Genomic DNA, 16,155 nt, shown 5'->3' on the forward strand with positions numbered 1-16,155 from the left:
AGTTGCGATGGTTTAGTATGGTTTGTGTCAGGGAAGTAGTTTCTAGACTTCTGCCTTCTCATTACATCAGTAGTCCTCTTCTCGAAATACGTCACGTAATTTGGAGAAAAGATGCCTGGACTGTGCAACAAATGTCAGACTGTGGAACTACATTATCGAAGCGAGTATCGGAGAGACGAGAAACCAGTGATCATCAAACAATATGGTAGCCTTGCGGAACTCAAGACCCCAGCTGGATCAAACTGTAGCTTTTGTAGTTTGTTGCTCAGGAGTTGTCGTTCAGATTACGCTACGCGGATTCCAGTTTTTGTGAAGGGAGGTGTAGACCCAGAGGATCTTACCAAGATCATTTGTAGATACAATCAGGGAGTGTCGAATATTGAGGTTCAATACTCGTTTCGGAAAGCATTGCAGACGACGCACTTTCGTCTGGGTGGGTTGTATACACATGGAGGTAAGTCTCCGCTAAGTCAATACCTGAAGAATAGTACTAACATAATAGACTCCTCCATTGCACAGTATATACCTGGAAGACCAATCTCCGAAGAACCAGGCTCAGAAGAAGATTTTCAACTCTACGAAGACTGGACTCAAGAGTGTGAAGAGAACCATCCACGATGTCAAAAAGCTGAAACCCTTCTACCGACGCGAGTAATCGACGTTGGATCTCCAGATGGGTCACAAAAAGTTCATCTATTCGTTCCAGAAAAGGGCTTCAAAGGTCGATATCTCGTAAGTACTTCCCTACCCTAATCCTGATCAAAATTCCAAGCTACGTATACTAACATCCCCCAGACCCTCCTTCTCACACCTACCAAGACAACCCCAACCCACGTTCTCACAGCCTCAAAACTCTCCCAATCTCAAAAGTCCATCTCCCTCTCCACCCTCCCCCTCACCCTCCAAGACGCCATAACCACCACCCGCCGCCTCGGCCACCGCTACATCTACATCCCCAGCCTCTGCATAATCCAAGACTCTCCCAGCGACCGGGCAGCCGAGATGCGAAAACTAGGCGATGTTTACGCAAACTCGTGCCTTACGATTTCCGTTGGCGAGGATGACGGATTCTTAGGCTCCCGAACACTAGGAGAGGATGCACCACTGCTGTTTTACGGGATTAATGGGTCGAAAGGTCGAGTATATATACGTTCTGAGATCCCTGGTGAGGGGGACGAAGATGCGATGACACCAGAACACTATCTCTCCCCGCGAATCCTCTCCTTTGGCAAATCACAAACAACATTTTTCTGTCCCAGCGCCAGCTACCAAGAATCCCTCGCCCATCCTCAACCACCACCATCCCACCATTCTAACCCAGAAACACTCCACTCAAACTGGACACAGATGATAAGCGACTTCACAGCCCACCCAGACGCCCAAGAACGACTTCCTCTACTCAACGGCCTGGCGGAGAGGGTGGAGGTGGATGATAGCTACCACTTCGGCCATTGGAGATCTCAATTGCCTGGTTCATTGCTGTGGAATACGGTCGACAGTACATCTCCCGCTTCAACCTCAACTTCGATCCCAAGTTGGAGCTGGCCCTCCACCCCCGGAGAAATCCATTTCGAACCCCCCTCCAGCAAAAATTACTGCACACTCCATTCCCTCACCCCCTCGGGTACTATATCACTACAAACCCATCTCGCGCCTCTAACGCTCCTCTCTCCCAAGACCAAAAAATCCAATTCCGTGAGTTGGGCGTGTGAAGGACAGATTATGATTGAAGGAACGAGTGTGATGATGGGGAAGGGCACGGTACGGTTTGATAGCTCTTGGAACGGGCAGCCGGTGATGGGCTTGGTGGTTACGGGTGTTAGTGGGTTGGTGGTGCAGAGAACGGGGGAAAAGGATGGGTGGAGGAGGGTTGGACGGTATAGAGTTTCGAAGACGGGGGAAGGGGGTGAGGGGGTGAGGAGGGATAGGGTTGTTTTGTTGGTTTAAGGGATGGAAAAAGGGGATGGGGGCGTTTGATACCCGGGTCTATGATTTCGTTTAAAAATATTTTAGATATAGTTATAGCCAGGAGTTAGGGGTAGGAGGATATCAACGACACAAAAGCATCACGTCAATACCCATTCCCCTCCCTACCAGTCCCTCCATAAGCCCCGCCATCTAAAATAACAGCTTCATTATCATCAAGATCATCCTGCACCCTCCTCCACATCTTTTTCCTCGTCACCTCCTCCCCCTCAACCTCCTTCCCCTTCGCACTCCAAACCGGCTTAATCATGCCTCCCAACAACGGATTCCGACTAAACTTCCCTCCACCCCCATTCCCACTAACCGGTTGCAATACTGGCTCCTCAACCTCCTCCTCACTCTCGCTCTCCACCTGCTGCGGCCGTTCCACCGCCGCCATCTTCCTCATCACCTTCCCCTTGGCTACATCAATACTGACAACCTGTCTCCGCTTATCGTACTCCGGTCGTGCATTCCACTCCTGTTCCGCCAGCACCTTCTGCTGTTTCTTCAACTGTCTCGCACGTTCCGCCGGACTAGCCCAGATATTCGCCCCCGCCGTCATAGGCGTCTCGAAGTCCGCCGCTTCGTCTCTTACCGTCGTTCGCTTCGCGTTCTGTGCTTGAAAGCCTAGTAACCTGTCTCTATGCTCCTTCGCTTTCTGTTCCGCCGGACTCAAATCCACTGGTCTAGGCTGGCTAAACGGCGCTGGTTTCTTCGATATCTCGGCTCGTTTGTGTCCCGCTGCATCTTGTGCCATTTTCTCTTTGCCTCGTTCCTCACGTAGTTCTTTGATCATACCTTGTACCTCAACGGCACTTAGAAGAGGGTTTCCGCAGAAGGTGCAAGGTCCGAGTCCTTCTTTTACACATATAACCTTTCCACAATTCAAACAATTTGGCGCTGCTGTGAGCAGAGGATGTCGTGCGCCTATGCAATTACATCTGCGCTTCTCGACGGATGGTAGAAGCGAACTATTCGTGCTGACTTCCAGACTCCGTATCACTGCATCGAGTTCGCTGACCACGGTAGATGCGCCATGCATCGAGGTTCCGCCTGTTATATTTACTTTTGTCTTCTTCTGCGTGGGTGCTGGCGAGCCTGTCCTTGAGGCATTTCGAGACGAATTGTTCGAGCTTGATTTGAAATCTGATATCAAGGTTCCTGCGGCAGACGGAGGAGGTTTCGGCGTTGGAGCTGCGATGAGGTCTGGTTTGGTGTTGAGAGTAAATGCGTTCTTCGGTGCGGCGTTCGCTGGGGCTGGTCGTTTCGTGATATAATCATCTTCATCCTTCTTCTTGTATGCATGGCCTTGCGCAGCATAAGTATCTTCTATCTTCCTCGCTGCGGGCGTATGTAAAGGCGCTTTCTTTTTAGGTTGTTTGCGACTGGTTCTCGGAACTCCATTATCGTTCGAAGGGGACGGAGCTGAGGAAGATGGCTGTGATATCGCAGGAGCTGTAGGATCTTTCCGCCGCGAGTTGAATGAGGATATAAATTCAATGGCCTGAGGTGAAACACCCAGAAGATCTTTGAAATGCTCGATAGCTTGTTGTTTGCTCAATGTTGCTGCATAATCCAGAACCTGCTGTAAATCTGGCTTCGGCAGAGGAAGAAGGTGCTCGAGCTGCGCAAGTGACATTCTAAGAGAAGATTTACAGTTCGCAATACGGGTATTCTGGAGGTTGGACTGGTTAGGTATTGCTGGGACATGTTCTCGTGTTAATATTATTTCGTCTCATCGTCATCTCCTGCCCCACGTCCTTGGGGTCCATCCCGCGCCCCACTATCACTCGCTTAGCTTCTTTCAATCTCGTTGGACTCCTCTTCGTGAGACAATAACAGCACTAGAGATAGCTGAATATCTCGTATCTAGATTCTCTCTAGTAAACTCGACATTGGCTTAGTATTTCAGAACTCACAATAATTAAAAGCTTGATTATCGAGGCTCATGAGAATGTCCAACTGATTGCTATCTCGTCTGCCAGTTCGTTTTTGCTCGCGTATCATGAAAAGAGGCTTATTAAATTTCCTGTAGATAATAGCAGAGGTTAAAGCACAGTAACTGATCCGTAACAGTTTCATTAATGGTATCTTCGCATCCCAATCATTTTCCGATGCCCATATCCCAAAACTCCTAACACAGTCCAACCTTATGCCTATGTCCAGCTATTCTAATCCACAGGCTGCTGTTTAAACAGACTCTTCCCCATCAACCACTTCCTATAAGCCTTATACCTCTTCTTGCCCAAATCCTCCTCGCCAACCGTCAACGGATTATTTCCAACGACGAAGAAATCCCTATACTCCTCGAGATCCCCCTCTTTAACACCAACTACGCCCTCCTCGCCCGCTTCGCCGCCGTCACCAGAGACACCCACGATACCGATGTCCTTCCATGTTCCGTTGACATAATTCGTGTATTCGTCATCGAAGGAATCAGGGACTTCTGTGGATATAACGAGCGGGAGATTTTGGGGATGAGAGATGTAACGTGCGTAGTCGTCTGTGTCTTCTTGATCCACAGATGGATTTAGCGATTCATGAACGACTTGTGTAAAGGTCCATTGCGCAGCTTTGCTTTTGTCGAGAGGAGTTAATTTCTTCTTCTCATTTTCAGGATCTCGGCCGGATGAGCCCTCTTTCATAATCCCATGCCCACTGGGATTGGTGCGTTCATGGATAGGTTGAAGCCAGCGTTGAATAGAGATTCTCTTGGTAGCTGTAGTAGTGGTGGACATAATTGATGCGGCATCGTCATCCTGGGGGTGATGTTCGGTCTCTGGGTCCGCTGGATCGATAATCACAACACCTTTTGGACGGCTTTTCTTTTGAGGCACTTCTTGGTCATGTTCGGTGCGAACTTTGAAAGGAGATAAATCGTAACGGCCATCTTGCGGCGATTTGACGGGAATATAACGAAGGGTAGAGTTCATGCGTCCCATGTAGGAAAACACCTTTAATAGCGAAGATACAGCAAGTGGCTTGTAGTACTCCAGCCAGTAATCGTCGAAGAAGCCTAATGGCTTTCCGCTTGCGAGGCCAGACGGTCCAACGTACTTCGGAAGCACTCTTTTCTCCAAATATTCTGGCGTGTACCAATTGATGTAGCTTCGCCGGTTTCTTCCGGACCACCCACGAGGGTTGGCGTGATGAAGATAATAATCTGTGGCCAAGTCCCACAACATAGGCTGACCCTGAGCAAAGATATAATTACCAAGAAACAGGTTATAAGCCTCTTGTCGCTGGCCATCAAGGAAAGAGTTATTGTAATATCGCTTGAAACTCTCAACCATGTCTCGTGAATGACTCGTCCATTGATTGATCTTTCTATAGGTCTCCATTGTATTCACAAGTTGTGACCCTCCGTACTGGACAGCTATGGTATCACCATGATCATGATACATGTGCGTGAAGAGGTTAACAGCATCTGTATCATAATCAATCGAAGTATCTCCGATTATGCCAAGTGCGTGTAGCTGGTGACCCAACGCTCGCTTGCCAATAACGAATTGTGCTGCGTTTGTACGATCTAAACAGTCTATGCAATTTGTTCTAGCAACCCCATTCTGGACCTTTGGCATAGTCGTGATGCCATCTCCATTATGAAAGAAGCCGGTAGTAGTAACGACTTCCTCGGCAATATTCTCGAGAGTTCCAATCACGTCCTGGTCACGACTTTTCGAAGCTCTGCTCATATCCCAAGCTTTATGAATTATTTTCTTATCATCCGGGAGAAACTGATTGAGATAATCGATCGCGGTTGTAAACTCTTTCAGCAATTTCGATTCTCTAGGCGTTCGCTCGCGGGACTTCACCAGATTTAGAACATAAACAGGGGCGCCGTATCGTTTGAATAAATCATCAAAGTGCAGCGCAGCAGCACCATAAAAGGGGTCGACAAGATTAAGCTCAATTGGTGGTTTTGGCGTTACTCCGGTATTGTCTTGTGTCCAGTACAGAGGAATACTTCCTCGGTGCTGCACATATGAGGTGAAGTTTGGATTGGAGAATAGTTTTGCACCAGGAGCATGAAAAGAGGTGGTCAAAACTTCGGAAACGATCTGCTCGGTTTCGACATCATTCGCAACATAGCCCTAACTAGGTCAGCGAATGCCTTGGAAGAAATATTTTGGAAGCCTACCAAGTCATTAGCACCACGTTTTAGAAAACGAGCACCAGCAAAGTATCTTGAACGTCTAGCAATGACAGTGATGTAGACTGTACGGCCATATATAGGAAGAGCTGAATCAAGTTAGCTTAGCAATATTTCAAATCAGCGGGATGCAACCGACCAGATTGATCCATATAGCCATGAATGATGGGAAGACACCAGTCGTAGGTATTTTTCAACGCTGCGTCGGCTGGCTGTAACAGATAGCTATTCCACACAAACATGGAATTACAATTTTGAGGATGCGGATATGATGCTCCATCGGCCACAGCCTGTCTTTCAGTTATGATATTTTGCTGCAAAGTCCTAGTAATATCGTAAGAGTAGCTAAAGTAGAATGATCGGGTCAAGTCCAGATTATTGAGAATTCCAAGGAATCTTGCTTCTTCGGTGTTTTTCAAATCAGGCTTGAACCGCGAGCTATGCCCAGTAGTCAATGGTACCATCTCCGTTCCGTCAATGGAATAGATGAAATGACCTCCAATCATAGCCACTTGGCCCCTCTTCGTAATGAGCAACATGTAGTAAACTCCAGTAAATCTAATAAAACCGAGCAAACCCCATGTGCTGCAACGAAGCTTCATTCCACCAGTACTCTTATTGCCATCGTCGATCGCGTTCAATAGTTGACTCATTTCTTTCTTGGTATACACAATCTCGTCTTCCGCGATGCTCAGACTACCAGCGTCCGCCGTTCTATCGATCTTCAATATCCTGAACCGTTTGTCCATCACATCGGCACCAACGATATAATATCGAGTCGCAGTTTCGTAGAGAGAAAATTTATGCATTTTGCAAACCCCTTGATCGCCCACCTTTTCGTACACGGCGCCCTTATTCCTTCGTAGTTCCGACTCGGGACTTCTTGTTCGTTGGAAAGGTTTGGCGGTACACTCTTCATCATCCGCCTCATCTCCTTTGGAATCGGGATTGTGGTGTAACGCTGGGAATTTGGGGATTCCTTGTTCGTCCGCATCGGGTTTCTTGAAGTCCATTCCTAACGGGGATGTCATTGCTGAAGTGGTTCTTGAAGCATCGCCAGCAGTAGACGTGGAAGCTACGCTGGCTGCATCAACATGCCCACGATCGCTGGACATGTCTCCTCCTGATCGTGGAGGAGAAGCACCATGTCGCGGTGCACCATCTTCTTGATCGGCCATATTGGCGTAGATATGCTACTGCTATATCATAGCTGTTGCCGCCTTTTGGGAGTCCTCGAGGTCGTGAACTCGGTTCTTGGTGTTTATTTTTTGAAGCTTCTCCAAGCCTGTCGCATGTCGTCAGATAAGCCCACCCCTGTCCGAGCAGCATGAACCCTTTAAAATTTCACGTGCTTAATCCTCACTGCCGTCGGGTCCCTTGTTGCTTCAAGCATGTGAAAGGTTTCCGACCCTCGCAACCATTGACTGACCCCCTCCACTTTCACCAACCGCGCCGGCTCGCACATCTTCTCTCTCACTTTATCTCTAGTCATGTTCCATTCAATGTCCCATCCATTTGACTTCTAATGTCTTCATCATGTCTGGCGATACCCAACAGGCGCAGAAGGCGTTTGTCCAAGAGAAAGATGACATAATTCAAGGTGAGTCGCAAATTGCCCCTGGCATGTGATTGGAAAAGAATTATACTGATGTAAGCAACGTTTGGCAGACGTTTTACACGAAGAAGATGTAGGTTTTGCCGTTCAAAACTAGACTACGCATACTGATATGTAATTGATAGTTGTACAAGATTCTTGGTGCCCCTCGAGGCGCATCTGCAGCCGAATTGCGACGATGCTACCTCGAACGCTCCAAAATATGCCATCCTGATAAACCTCCATTTCACCCCGAGTCTACCAGGTACGAACCCAGAATCTTGCTTCCATTTAGCAATTGCTAACGTCCAATTCAGCGCGTTCCAGCGACTCGGTTTCGCATTCGATATCCTACGATCTCCAAGCGCCCGACGAACATATGACAGAGCTTCAAAACCCACCTCATCCTCCCTCCCGGACAAAACCACTTTCCTAGGCGGCGAACACACCTTCCGCAGCGCAGTCGAAGCAATCCTCCAAGAATTCATGACCGGGGATTTCGTCATAGTCCGACGATGGCTAGAATCACTTCACGCGCAATACCCGAATCTCGTGAGCGAAGAAGTCGTAATCAACGTCGAGCGCTCCTTTATTCGGATTCGCGAGCTCGTTCTGACGACACGGACATATGCGCTATTGATATACATCGAATTGGGTCGCATACATCGCGTGCAGAAACGGCTTATGGGATTGCGATATTTGGATATAGTTGGGAGAGCAAGACTTTCGGTTCATCTGGTACGAGTTACATTGGCGGTTCCGATGCGTGTAGACCGCGCCCTCAAACAGCGAGAAGAGAAAGCATGGCGTGCGAAAGTGGCGGGGTTACAAGCTCGAGGTATTGCGACTACGGAGACTATGGGCCAAGCTGGGATTCTCAACGACAGAGTTAGTAAGGTTCTGGAGTTTATAGTCGGGGTCGCTGGAAAAGATGAAGGCGCCGATGAGGCGTGGAGTACGAGTATGGGCCAAAGAGCCTGAAGTTTCAAAAGATACGGATCGATTATCTGGGGATTAAAATCTTTTAGCGGCATGGTATAGAGGAGTTTTGGCGTATATATTTTGTATTTTGGGGTTTTGATCGGTGGGAAGGAATCAATGGTGTGCGAGATGGATACCCTCGGTTTCATAGATAAAAATGCAGACAGCAGCGGCTGTTGCTTAATAGACAGTATATGGATAGTTTTTGAATATAGTCCAAGATCTTCTCGGCAACTACATGATTGATCAATCATTCATACTGAGACACCAAAACATTCGTACGGTGTATGAAATGCTTCACACCCCAATCCCAAACAACTCATCCAACCCCTCCCCTTCCACTCCCCGAACTAACATCTCAACATCCCCTCTCGCCCCAGCACTAACCATCATCCGTGCCGCAACCTTCATCTCCCTCCTCACATCTCCTAACCCCCCTTTTCCCTCTTTCCCATCCCCCTTTTCCTCACCAACCCCCTTACCCCCTGCCATCACCAAATTCCTCCACCCCACCACCAACACCCTAAGCACCTCAATCCTATACGCCCCCTCCCCCACAATCCTCACCCACGCATTCAAAATCACACCCTGCAAACAGCCCAGCGCAGCCAACAGCAGCCCCGGACGAGCAGTAGCAAACGGATCAGTCAGCGGGGAGGCAAGGAGGGGGATGATGTCTTTAAGGTGTTTAACGGTGTTTAATCCCATTTTGTCGATTAAGATCGTGAGGTAGTTCATTAGGAGTTGTACTATTTCAGGGTGTTCGCGCGAGTGGGCGAAACCTGCGAAGATGCCTTTTCGGGCGATGCGGTCTAGGAATTTGAGGCGTGAAGTTTCAATTTCTCTGAATTTCGATCGTTCTTTCTCGTTTGGCGCTGTTAGCGCTGTGCTCTTCCCCTTGCTTTCATTGTTAGAGTGTTGAGGGAAGCGGGCGTCGCATAGAACGAGGAGGGCTTCATAAGCCGCTGGTAAGAGTTGCAGTGATTCTTCGAGCGGCGTGAGATTCGGTAGGTACATGAGGGTAGGCATGAGTGCGTCTTCGAATAGTGAGCCGAGACCGGATTGCTGGAGGAGGGTGGAGGAGATGTGGGGGAGGAAGAGGGAGAGTAGTTCGGCGCCTTGGATGCGGATTGGGGTTGAGGGGTCGTCGAGGAGGGTTAGGAGGGGTGGTGTGAATTGGTACCATGTTTGGGAGATGAGGGTTGTCTGGGGTTGTTAGTGTGATATCTTTTTGAGGGAAGGGGGATGGGTACTGGGATGGATGTTATGATCCAGCAGATGATGGAGATGGAGTATACGGCGTCGTATTTCCATGGTTTTCGACTGCGTTCGAATTCTTCTGTTCCGGTCTTTTTTTGGGGCGCGGATGAGGGGATTGCTTTTCTACCGGTGGAGGTTACGGTTTCGGGTGCGGAGGTCGAGAAGAAAGGCCGGATGACCTTTTGAAGGAGGTAGACTGAGAAGAATTCCTGGGTGTGGGTTTGATGGGTATATTTTGAGAGGATGGTGGTTGCGATTTCTGAGCAGGATGGGGACGTCCAAGGAGTGTGGGGTGAGGGGTTTGTGTATGCTATTAAGGAGAGTAGAACTGATTCTGGAAGTGATTTTGGGGCAGATGGGTAGATCTTTGTAATCAGTTGCTGAAGAATTTTGAGGCCGTGGTTGGCTTTTTGGCGGATGAGGGTTAGAGCCTTCTCGCGGGCTTCTTTGCTGATCTCTGAGATGGCGTTAGTCTATATTCAATACAATAAAGATATATACCTTCAGGAGCATCATCTTGAGGAATTATGCTTCCATCAGGGAGAATAGCCCGAGAAGTCCAAACGAGTAAATCTATGGCAGCCTCATTGTCATCACTGCTGTCCCGGTCAAGCCGCTCTCGATTCGTTAGGCAGCTATTCAGTATGAGAAGATTCTGAAATTCATCCTGTTATGCCGTTAAACAATACTCATTTCCTTCACGAGAGACGTACAGTTTTGTTCTTATTTCTGTCACTGCTCGTCACTTCATCGCGTAACTGAGCTAGTGAGAATTGTTTAGGCAGGGCTGCAAGATAATTAGAATACGCACGACGTGGACGCGCGCAACTCACTTTGTGGCGGAAGAGTTGTGCGATCACTATCGTTATTATTTTTATGGCTCGTTATTGTTTTAATGGCTTTGCGCGCTGGGTTGAACATGTTGTTGTGTCGTTGAATGGTTGTGACGTGCTTGGCGGATTAAAATCGAAGAGAGGTTCGGCAAAATTCAGCGTGACCGAAGAGTTTACTTTAAATAATCTTGAAAACCCCAACAACATTATAAATGTGCAACTAGATGATAGTATATCAGGTGACTCTATTAAAAATAATAGCGCTTGATTTTTAACAAGTTACTGAACGCCCTCCGGTTTTTGGTTTGGCCAAATTGTGAAGCTACAAAGTACTGATTATCTTTCTGGAATTTGGTGACTAGCTACTTTTGACAATAAATAAGGCGTCCTTAACTTGCGCTTGAATTTGCTATGCAATCAGGGTATTTTTAACTCTTCTTTTCTCTTCTTGACCTCCTCAATAGCGCCATCCGTATCCTCCAAATCAGGGTTTCTCAGTTGCCACTCCATACATACATCCAATGCGGGTTTCATCCAGGCACCAGCTTTCTTAATTTCCAGAGCCTTCATCAACTGTACCCCATTCACCTTTGGCGGTATTGATGGTGCATTCATCAAACCCATTCCTTCTAGATGATCAATAAACGTCTGCCAACTTGCGAAGATTTCAGTGTAGTCTGTGATATGTCAGAGCAAGAAAAGTCTAAAGATATGCTACAGCTTACCAGCTTGAGCCTTATTCAGTACTTCAACGAATATGGCAAGCAAGACTTCCAGTCTCCAGTTCTTTCCCTGCCAGTCCCATCTTCGAATCATCATGCCCAGGGTATCTCGTTCACTGACGTAAGGCTCTTTTTTCTGGATCGCATTTCTCAAGGCAGTGATCTCATCAAGGTTTCGAAATGCTGCTGTAATGATATCGGAGATTTTGTTGTTGACCTTGATACCTTCTCTGCCTACCAAGGTAGCATAGGGTAAAAGGAGCTTGGCTCCTGGTTTGGCTTCTGGCAAAGGTACGCTGGACCATGGTGTGACAGCGGCCAGAATCCAAGCGACGAATTGTGCATCTTCAGAGCGAACTAGCGTGTCATAGATAGACCCTGGGGTTTTGTTACCCTGTAATGTTTCTAGACAGTCATATACCAGTTTCCAATTCTCAACGGCTGGTGAAGAGGCTGCGTCCTTGGTAGGGTCTGTAAAGATGACTGAGTAAAGGCCAAGTCGATCAATGAGATGAAGAGCCTCTCGAGGATGCTTGCCTGGAAGAGATTAGATAGATTCCTGGAAGCAATTTAGATATGGCTGACCTTTAAGCATCTTTTCCAGTTCTACCCCTACTCTTTCCCGACTGATTTTGATTTTCAATGCATCATTGACAGCAGGATTGCTCATTGAGGCTTCGGTCACAGGATCAATCTTGAATTGCAGGCGACTTGCAAATCGAATGAGCCTCAGCACCCGCAAAGGGTCATCGGTGAAAGTGGTAAGAGGCTCCAGTGGTGTTTTGATGGTTTTTGCTTCCAGATCCGCTAAACCGCCGCAGAAGTCTTCAACTTGGTCAGAATGAAGATTATAAAACAACGCATTAATCGTGGCATCTCTTCGCACCGCGTCCTCCACAGCAGTGCCAAATTCCATCTGAGGATTCCGGCTATCTTGCGTATAAGTCTCCTTCCGCAAATTGACAAAATCGACATCAAAGCCTAGAATCCTAATTGTGGTTGTCTCCAAATGTTTAGATTTTTCAGGGTTCGCTTGTATGGTGTGAAGATTTCCCAAATCGTGTTTCTCAAGTGAGTGCTTCTCTATGTTTTTTGGGTTGTCAACATATTTTTTCATCTCCTCGCAAAATGCTAGCCCAGTCATCGAGTTAATGGCTGTATCAATATCATCGCTAGGAATGCCCAGCAACTTGTCGCGAACCCATCCGCCAGCCCATCTAAGCTCGATCTTCTCCTGGAGCTGTTTAGCTTCATCGATGAATCGTGCTACATCAAGAAGAAGATCACGAAGTCTTTGCTCTTGAGCCGTCAGTGATATTTTTCGTGTTGCCATTTGTATTTTTCTTCTCTTCGGAGTTGAAGGGATCGAAGGCTCAGCTTGAGCTGATTTCCGTTTCATGGAGGACCATGTGGAATATTTGTTCGAGGCTGTCGCTGTGACTCCAACGGTGACCCGCAAAATTTGTCTAGTGGAAAGGGTTCCGAGGAGAACTGGCCATAGATTAAGCATGTGAGCATGCGATTACCTTAAAACGGATAGCAAGTGACTATGGCTGAACTTCCAACGACTGCTAAGTCTTCCTTGATTTATAAACACAATTGGACGTCGCTGTTTGATCTTTGAGAGAGGAATTGGATGAGCAATGTCACGTGTAGATGCGTGAGATCGGCCCGGCTCCGATTCCGACCCGAGCTACGACATGTATTCTGAATTGACGTTGTTCCTTGCCATTATTCGCTGTGCGCCAACAAATCCTAACGCCTCCTACCAAGCCCAGGAAGAGCAGGAATATAGTTACACCTGTCTACAACTCTTGATCTCATGTCAGCAAACTTCTGAGTAACCGAACTCACAATTTGAGGAGTTTGCTTGGATGCAATCTGAAGAGTGACCACATCCCGATTCGGCTTCCTGACTCTCTGCCCAAAATCAAAACCTATGGGATACCGCATATACAGAGTAGGGCTGCACATCGATCGAACCCCAAGTGTCCGGCGCATAGAAGAGTCTCTTGTTGCTCTTCATGAACTCTCCCGATAATGTGTCGTCCCCGGAACCAGTGGCATCCTCAACCTTGAGGATGCCAAAGACGAGAGTATCCACCGACGCCCAATCCATGATATCTTCCATATCTACCCTACCCTACCGAGCATCTAATGCATCCGTATCTTCCTTGTTCGCATCGACAACTACGCCGACGGGTTCGAGGGCTGGGTCGCCTAGTGGAGGTAGCCGGAGGTTGATGTCTGAGTCTGTATTTGGAGCATCGCCTGGAGGGGCGCAACAGCTTGCGCCAACGGATCTGCCGGGGGATCCTCGAAATCTTCTGATGAGAGCATTCATTCCACATATTGCGGTTCATACCTCAGACGATACGCACCAGATGATAAAGGACAAAGGCATAGAGGGAGGATTATGGGAATTGCTGAGACCATTCGGGGAGCGTGTTCATGGGAACGTCACGGTCCGAGATAGTGTAGGAGCTGGTAAAACCTATGATGATTTCGCAGTACGATTTGTACAATTAGGCGATGGGTTAGAGCCTCCTGACGTGGCAGATAGGAAGAGCCAGGAAGGGAGAGGGATAGCTCAGAATGGAGAGAAGCCAGATTCCAAAACCGCAGCGCAACGATTGAGGACAGGGGGAAACATTGCTCAGATTGAAACCCTTGTAGATCGGCATTTGTCTTTTGCAGAAGATTATCCCACTTCCAAAGAAGAAGACTATCTCAACTACAAAGACGCCCATGTCCGAGATCATAACACGCCGTCGCCGTTCCACACACTCTATCTAAGACGATTACTCTCTGGAATCCCTCTAGCTCCACATGAAACCTTCGCTCATCCAGTCGCATGTATCATTGCCATTAGCTCCAGGAATCCTAATCCAATTGACGCGTTGAGAAACCTCTATCAAGATTCGACAGTTGGTTCTAAAAGGCTTCCTCCTTGGGTCAATGGCGAGTATTTGCGTTACTATGTTCTAGTCCACGATGAGGAAGGCGACGACATCACAAAGTCAATGACATTGTTCGATCAAATGAAGAAGCATTTCGGTCTTCACTGCCATCTCCTTCGGCTAAGAAGTAGTAATTGCGTATCAACAGATGATGACTGTCTCCAACTACCGCGATGTGAATGGGTTGCCGCTTCGGAAGAGCTGGCCGACATCCAGGCGCGAGAATTAGAGGAAGACATTGAAGAATCTTACCCTTACATTTACGAGTCCGATGTTACTGCAATTAAAACCTTTATACGAGAAATGGTTTCGCAATCTGTGGTACCTTCGATGGAAAGAAATGTTTCAATGTGGAATGACCAAGTAGCGTCCAGACGAAGGGGTATAGGAGGACGATTCATGAGTTTATCGAAGAAATGGACAGGGTTTGGAAGTAGCTCAAGAAACTCTTCTGGTAGTGGTTCACCAAGTTCAAGCACTAATTACGACCCCATCCAGGGCTTTTACCGGCCAGATGTTCCCGAGGCGATTATGCGTAAGCTCGCAGACTACGCCTTTATGCTTCGAGATTGGAAGTTGGCTCAGTCTACGTATGACTTGGTTCGATCAGATTATAATAACGACAAGGCGTGGAAGTATCACGCAGCTGCAAATGAAATGGCTGCTATCAGCGCTCTTATGTTGCCTCAGCATATGAGCTCCAAGGTCCGAGCAGAGACCATCGACACAATGCTTGAGACGGCTTCATACTCTTATATCACGCGCTGCGGCGCGTCATACGGTGCATTACGCTGTCTTGCTGTTGGTATAGAACTGTTACGACTCCGTCAAGGTTCCTTCACTGAAGACGCCGCAAAGTGGGGCATGAAACTCCTCGAGTTCAAAGTCGTGGGCGTTATAGGCGACGCCTTATTAAAAGAACGTATAGCTGTCTGCTACGCCTCCAAGAAAGGTGCCGGAGCAGGTCTTTGGGGTAGCAGAATCCGCAAATCCGCATTATGGAGCATCCTCGCCGCGGATGCGTGGCTCACACTCGGCAAAGTCCAACAATCGAAACGGAGTCTCGAGGATGTAACGGCAAAATACTCGTCCTTGCCGAATAGTAATAGTCTGGATCAGTTCATCCTAGCCAACAATTTTCTTCACGGTCTCCAAAAAGAGGTCCAACTTGCGCTGTATCCTGAATCCGCGATCGAAGGGAGTGGAAATATGGAGGACCTGATTGATACCTCGATAACGGAGGAGAGCGAGGCGTTCGAATCGCGGCCGCATCGACGCAGTCTGATGGGTGCATCAGGCCCGCCGGCTATTTCTAGTCTGGGCTCTGCACCCTTGAATGGGGAGACGGTTTTTGAAGAGGTTGTGTCACCGGCGCTTAAATTCGAGTGAGCTGGGTTTTGATGGGTGTGAGATATTGGGTGTTTTTCGGGCGAATCTTTGTGTATACCATCTGCTGAGCGTTTAAATGGGGTGGGGCATTGGGATGGCGTTGAGTGTTTAATAGAGAGATGGGCTTTTTGATGGAACATCTGTTTCTGTGACTGTGCAATGTGCTTTGCTCTGACATCTTTGTCGGTTGTTTCCTTCCTCTGTCTTAACAATTGATGGTTGGAGGTAAGGGGGCGAAGATAACATGTGGATAGTACCCCAACGCTTAAGTTCTTTTCACAGAGAGTATCTCTTT

The 16,155-nt window shown here is 47.9% G+C and overlaps 7 protein-coding genes across 7 annotated transcripts; 3 read left to right on the plus strand and 4 right to left on the minus strand.

The window, feature by feature from the left end:
• Positions 1-111: 111 nt before the first annotated feature.
• GLAREA_05093 (uncharacterized protein) lies at positions 112-1,947 on the plus strand (the record flags this gene model as incomplete). Its single annotated transcript, XM_008078382.1, has 3 exons — positions 112-454; positions 503-732; positions 796-1,947. 3 exons carry the CDS (start codon positions 112-114, stop codon positions 1,945-1,947), a joined length of 1,725 nt encoding a protein of 574 aa, XP_008076573.1.
• A 124-nt stretch (positions 1,948-2,071) lies between these two features.
• On the minus strand, positions 2,072-3,607 carry GLAREA_05094 (uncharacterized protein; the record flags this gene model as incomplete). The annotated part of the gene is made up of 1 exon (XM_008078383.1): positions 2,072-3,607. The coding sequence occupies one exon, from the start codon at positions 3,605-3,607 to the stop codon at positions 2,072-2,074; it is 1,536 nt and encodes a 511-aa protein (XP_008076574.1).
• Positions 3,608-4,139: 532 nt separating this feature from the next.
• On the minus strand, positions 4,140-7,299 carry GLAREA_05095 (uncharacterized protein; the record flags this gene model as incomplete). Its single annotated transcript, XM_008078384.1, has 3 exons — positions 4,140-6,062; positions 6,110-6,210; positions 6,261-7,299. The coding sequence occupies 3 exons, from the start codon at positions 7,297-7,299 to the stop codon at positions 4,140-4,142; spliced, it is 3,063 nt and encodes a 1,020-aa protein (XP_008076575.1).
• A 358-nt stretch (positions 7,300-7,657) lies between these two features.
• On the plus strand, positions 7,658-8,696 carry GLAREA_05096 (Chaperone J-domain-containing protein; the record flags this gene model as incomplete). The annotated part of the gene is made up of 4 exons (XM_008078385.1): positions 7,658-7,721; positions 7,790-7,809; positions 7,862-7,980; positions 8,033-8,696. The coding sequence occupies 4 exons, from the start codon at positions 7,658-7,660 to the stop codon at positions 8,694-8,696; spliced, it is 867 nt and encodes a 288-aa protein (XP_008076576.1).
• Positions 8,697-8,993: 297 nt separating this feature from the next.
• Positions 8,994-10,877, minus strand: GLAREA_05097 (uncharacterized protein; the record flags this gene model as incomplete). Its single annotated transcript, XM_008078386.1, has 5 exons — positions 8,994-9,902; positions 9,995-10,413; positions 10,458-10,623; positions 10,670-10,743; positions 10,790-10,877. 5 exons carry the CDS (start codon positions 10,875-10,877, stop codon positions 8,994-8,996), a joined length of 1,656 nt encoding a protein of 551 aa, XP_008076577.1.
• Positions 10,878-11,206: 329 nt separating this feature from the next.
• Positions 11,207-13,021, minus strand: GLAREA_05098 (Poly A polymerase C-terminal region-like protein; the record flags this gene model as incomplete). Its single annotated transcript, XM_008078387.1, has 3 exons — positions 11,207-11,466; positions 11,515-12,048; positions 12,097-13,021. 3 exons carry the CDS (start codon positions 13,019-13,021, stop codon positions 11,207-11,209), a joined length of 1,719 nt encoding a protein of 572 aa, XP_008076578.1.
• Positions 13,022-13,535: 514 nt separating this feature from the next.
• On the plus strand, positions 13,536-15,860 carry GLAREA_05099 (putativeTRAPP complex protein TRS85; the record flags this gene model as incomplete). Its single annotated transcript, XM_008078388.1, has 1 exon — positions 13,536-15,860. The coding sequence occupies one exon, from the start codon at positions 13,536-13,538 to the stop codon at positions 15,858-15,860; it is 2,325 nt and encodes a 774-aa protein (XP_008076579.1).
• Between the last annotated feature and the right edge of the window lie 295 nt (positions 15,861-16,155).

Source organism: Glarea lozoyensis, assembly GCF_000409485.1.
Source record: "Glarea lozoyensis ATCC 20868 chromosome Unknown GLAREA10, whole genome shotgun sequence".
Lineage (NCBI taxonomy): Eukaryota > Fungi > Ascomycota > Leotiomycetes > Helotiales > Helotiaceae > Glarea > Glarea lozoyensis.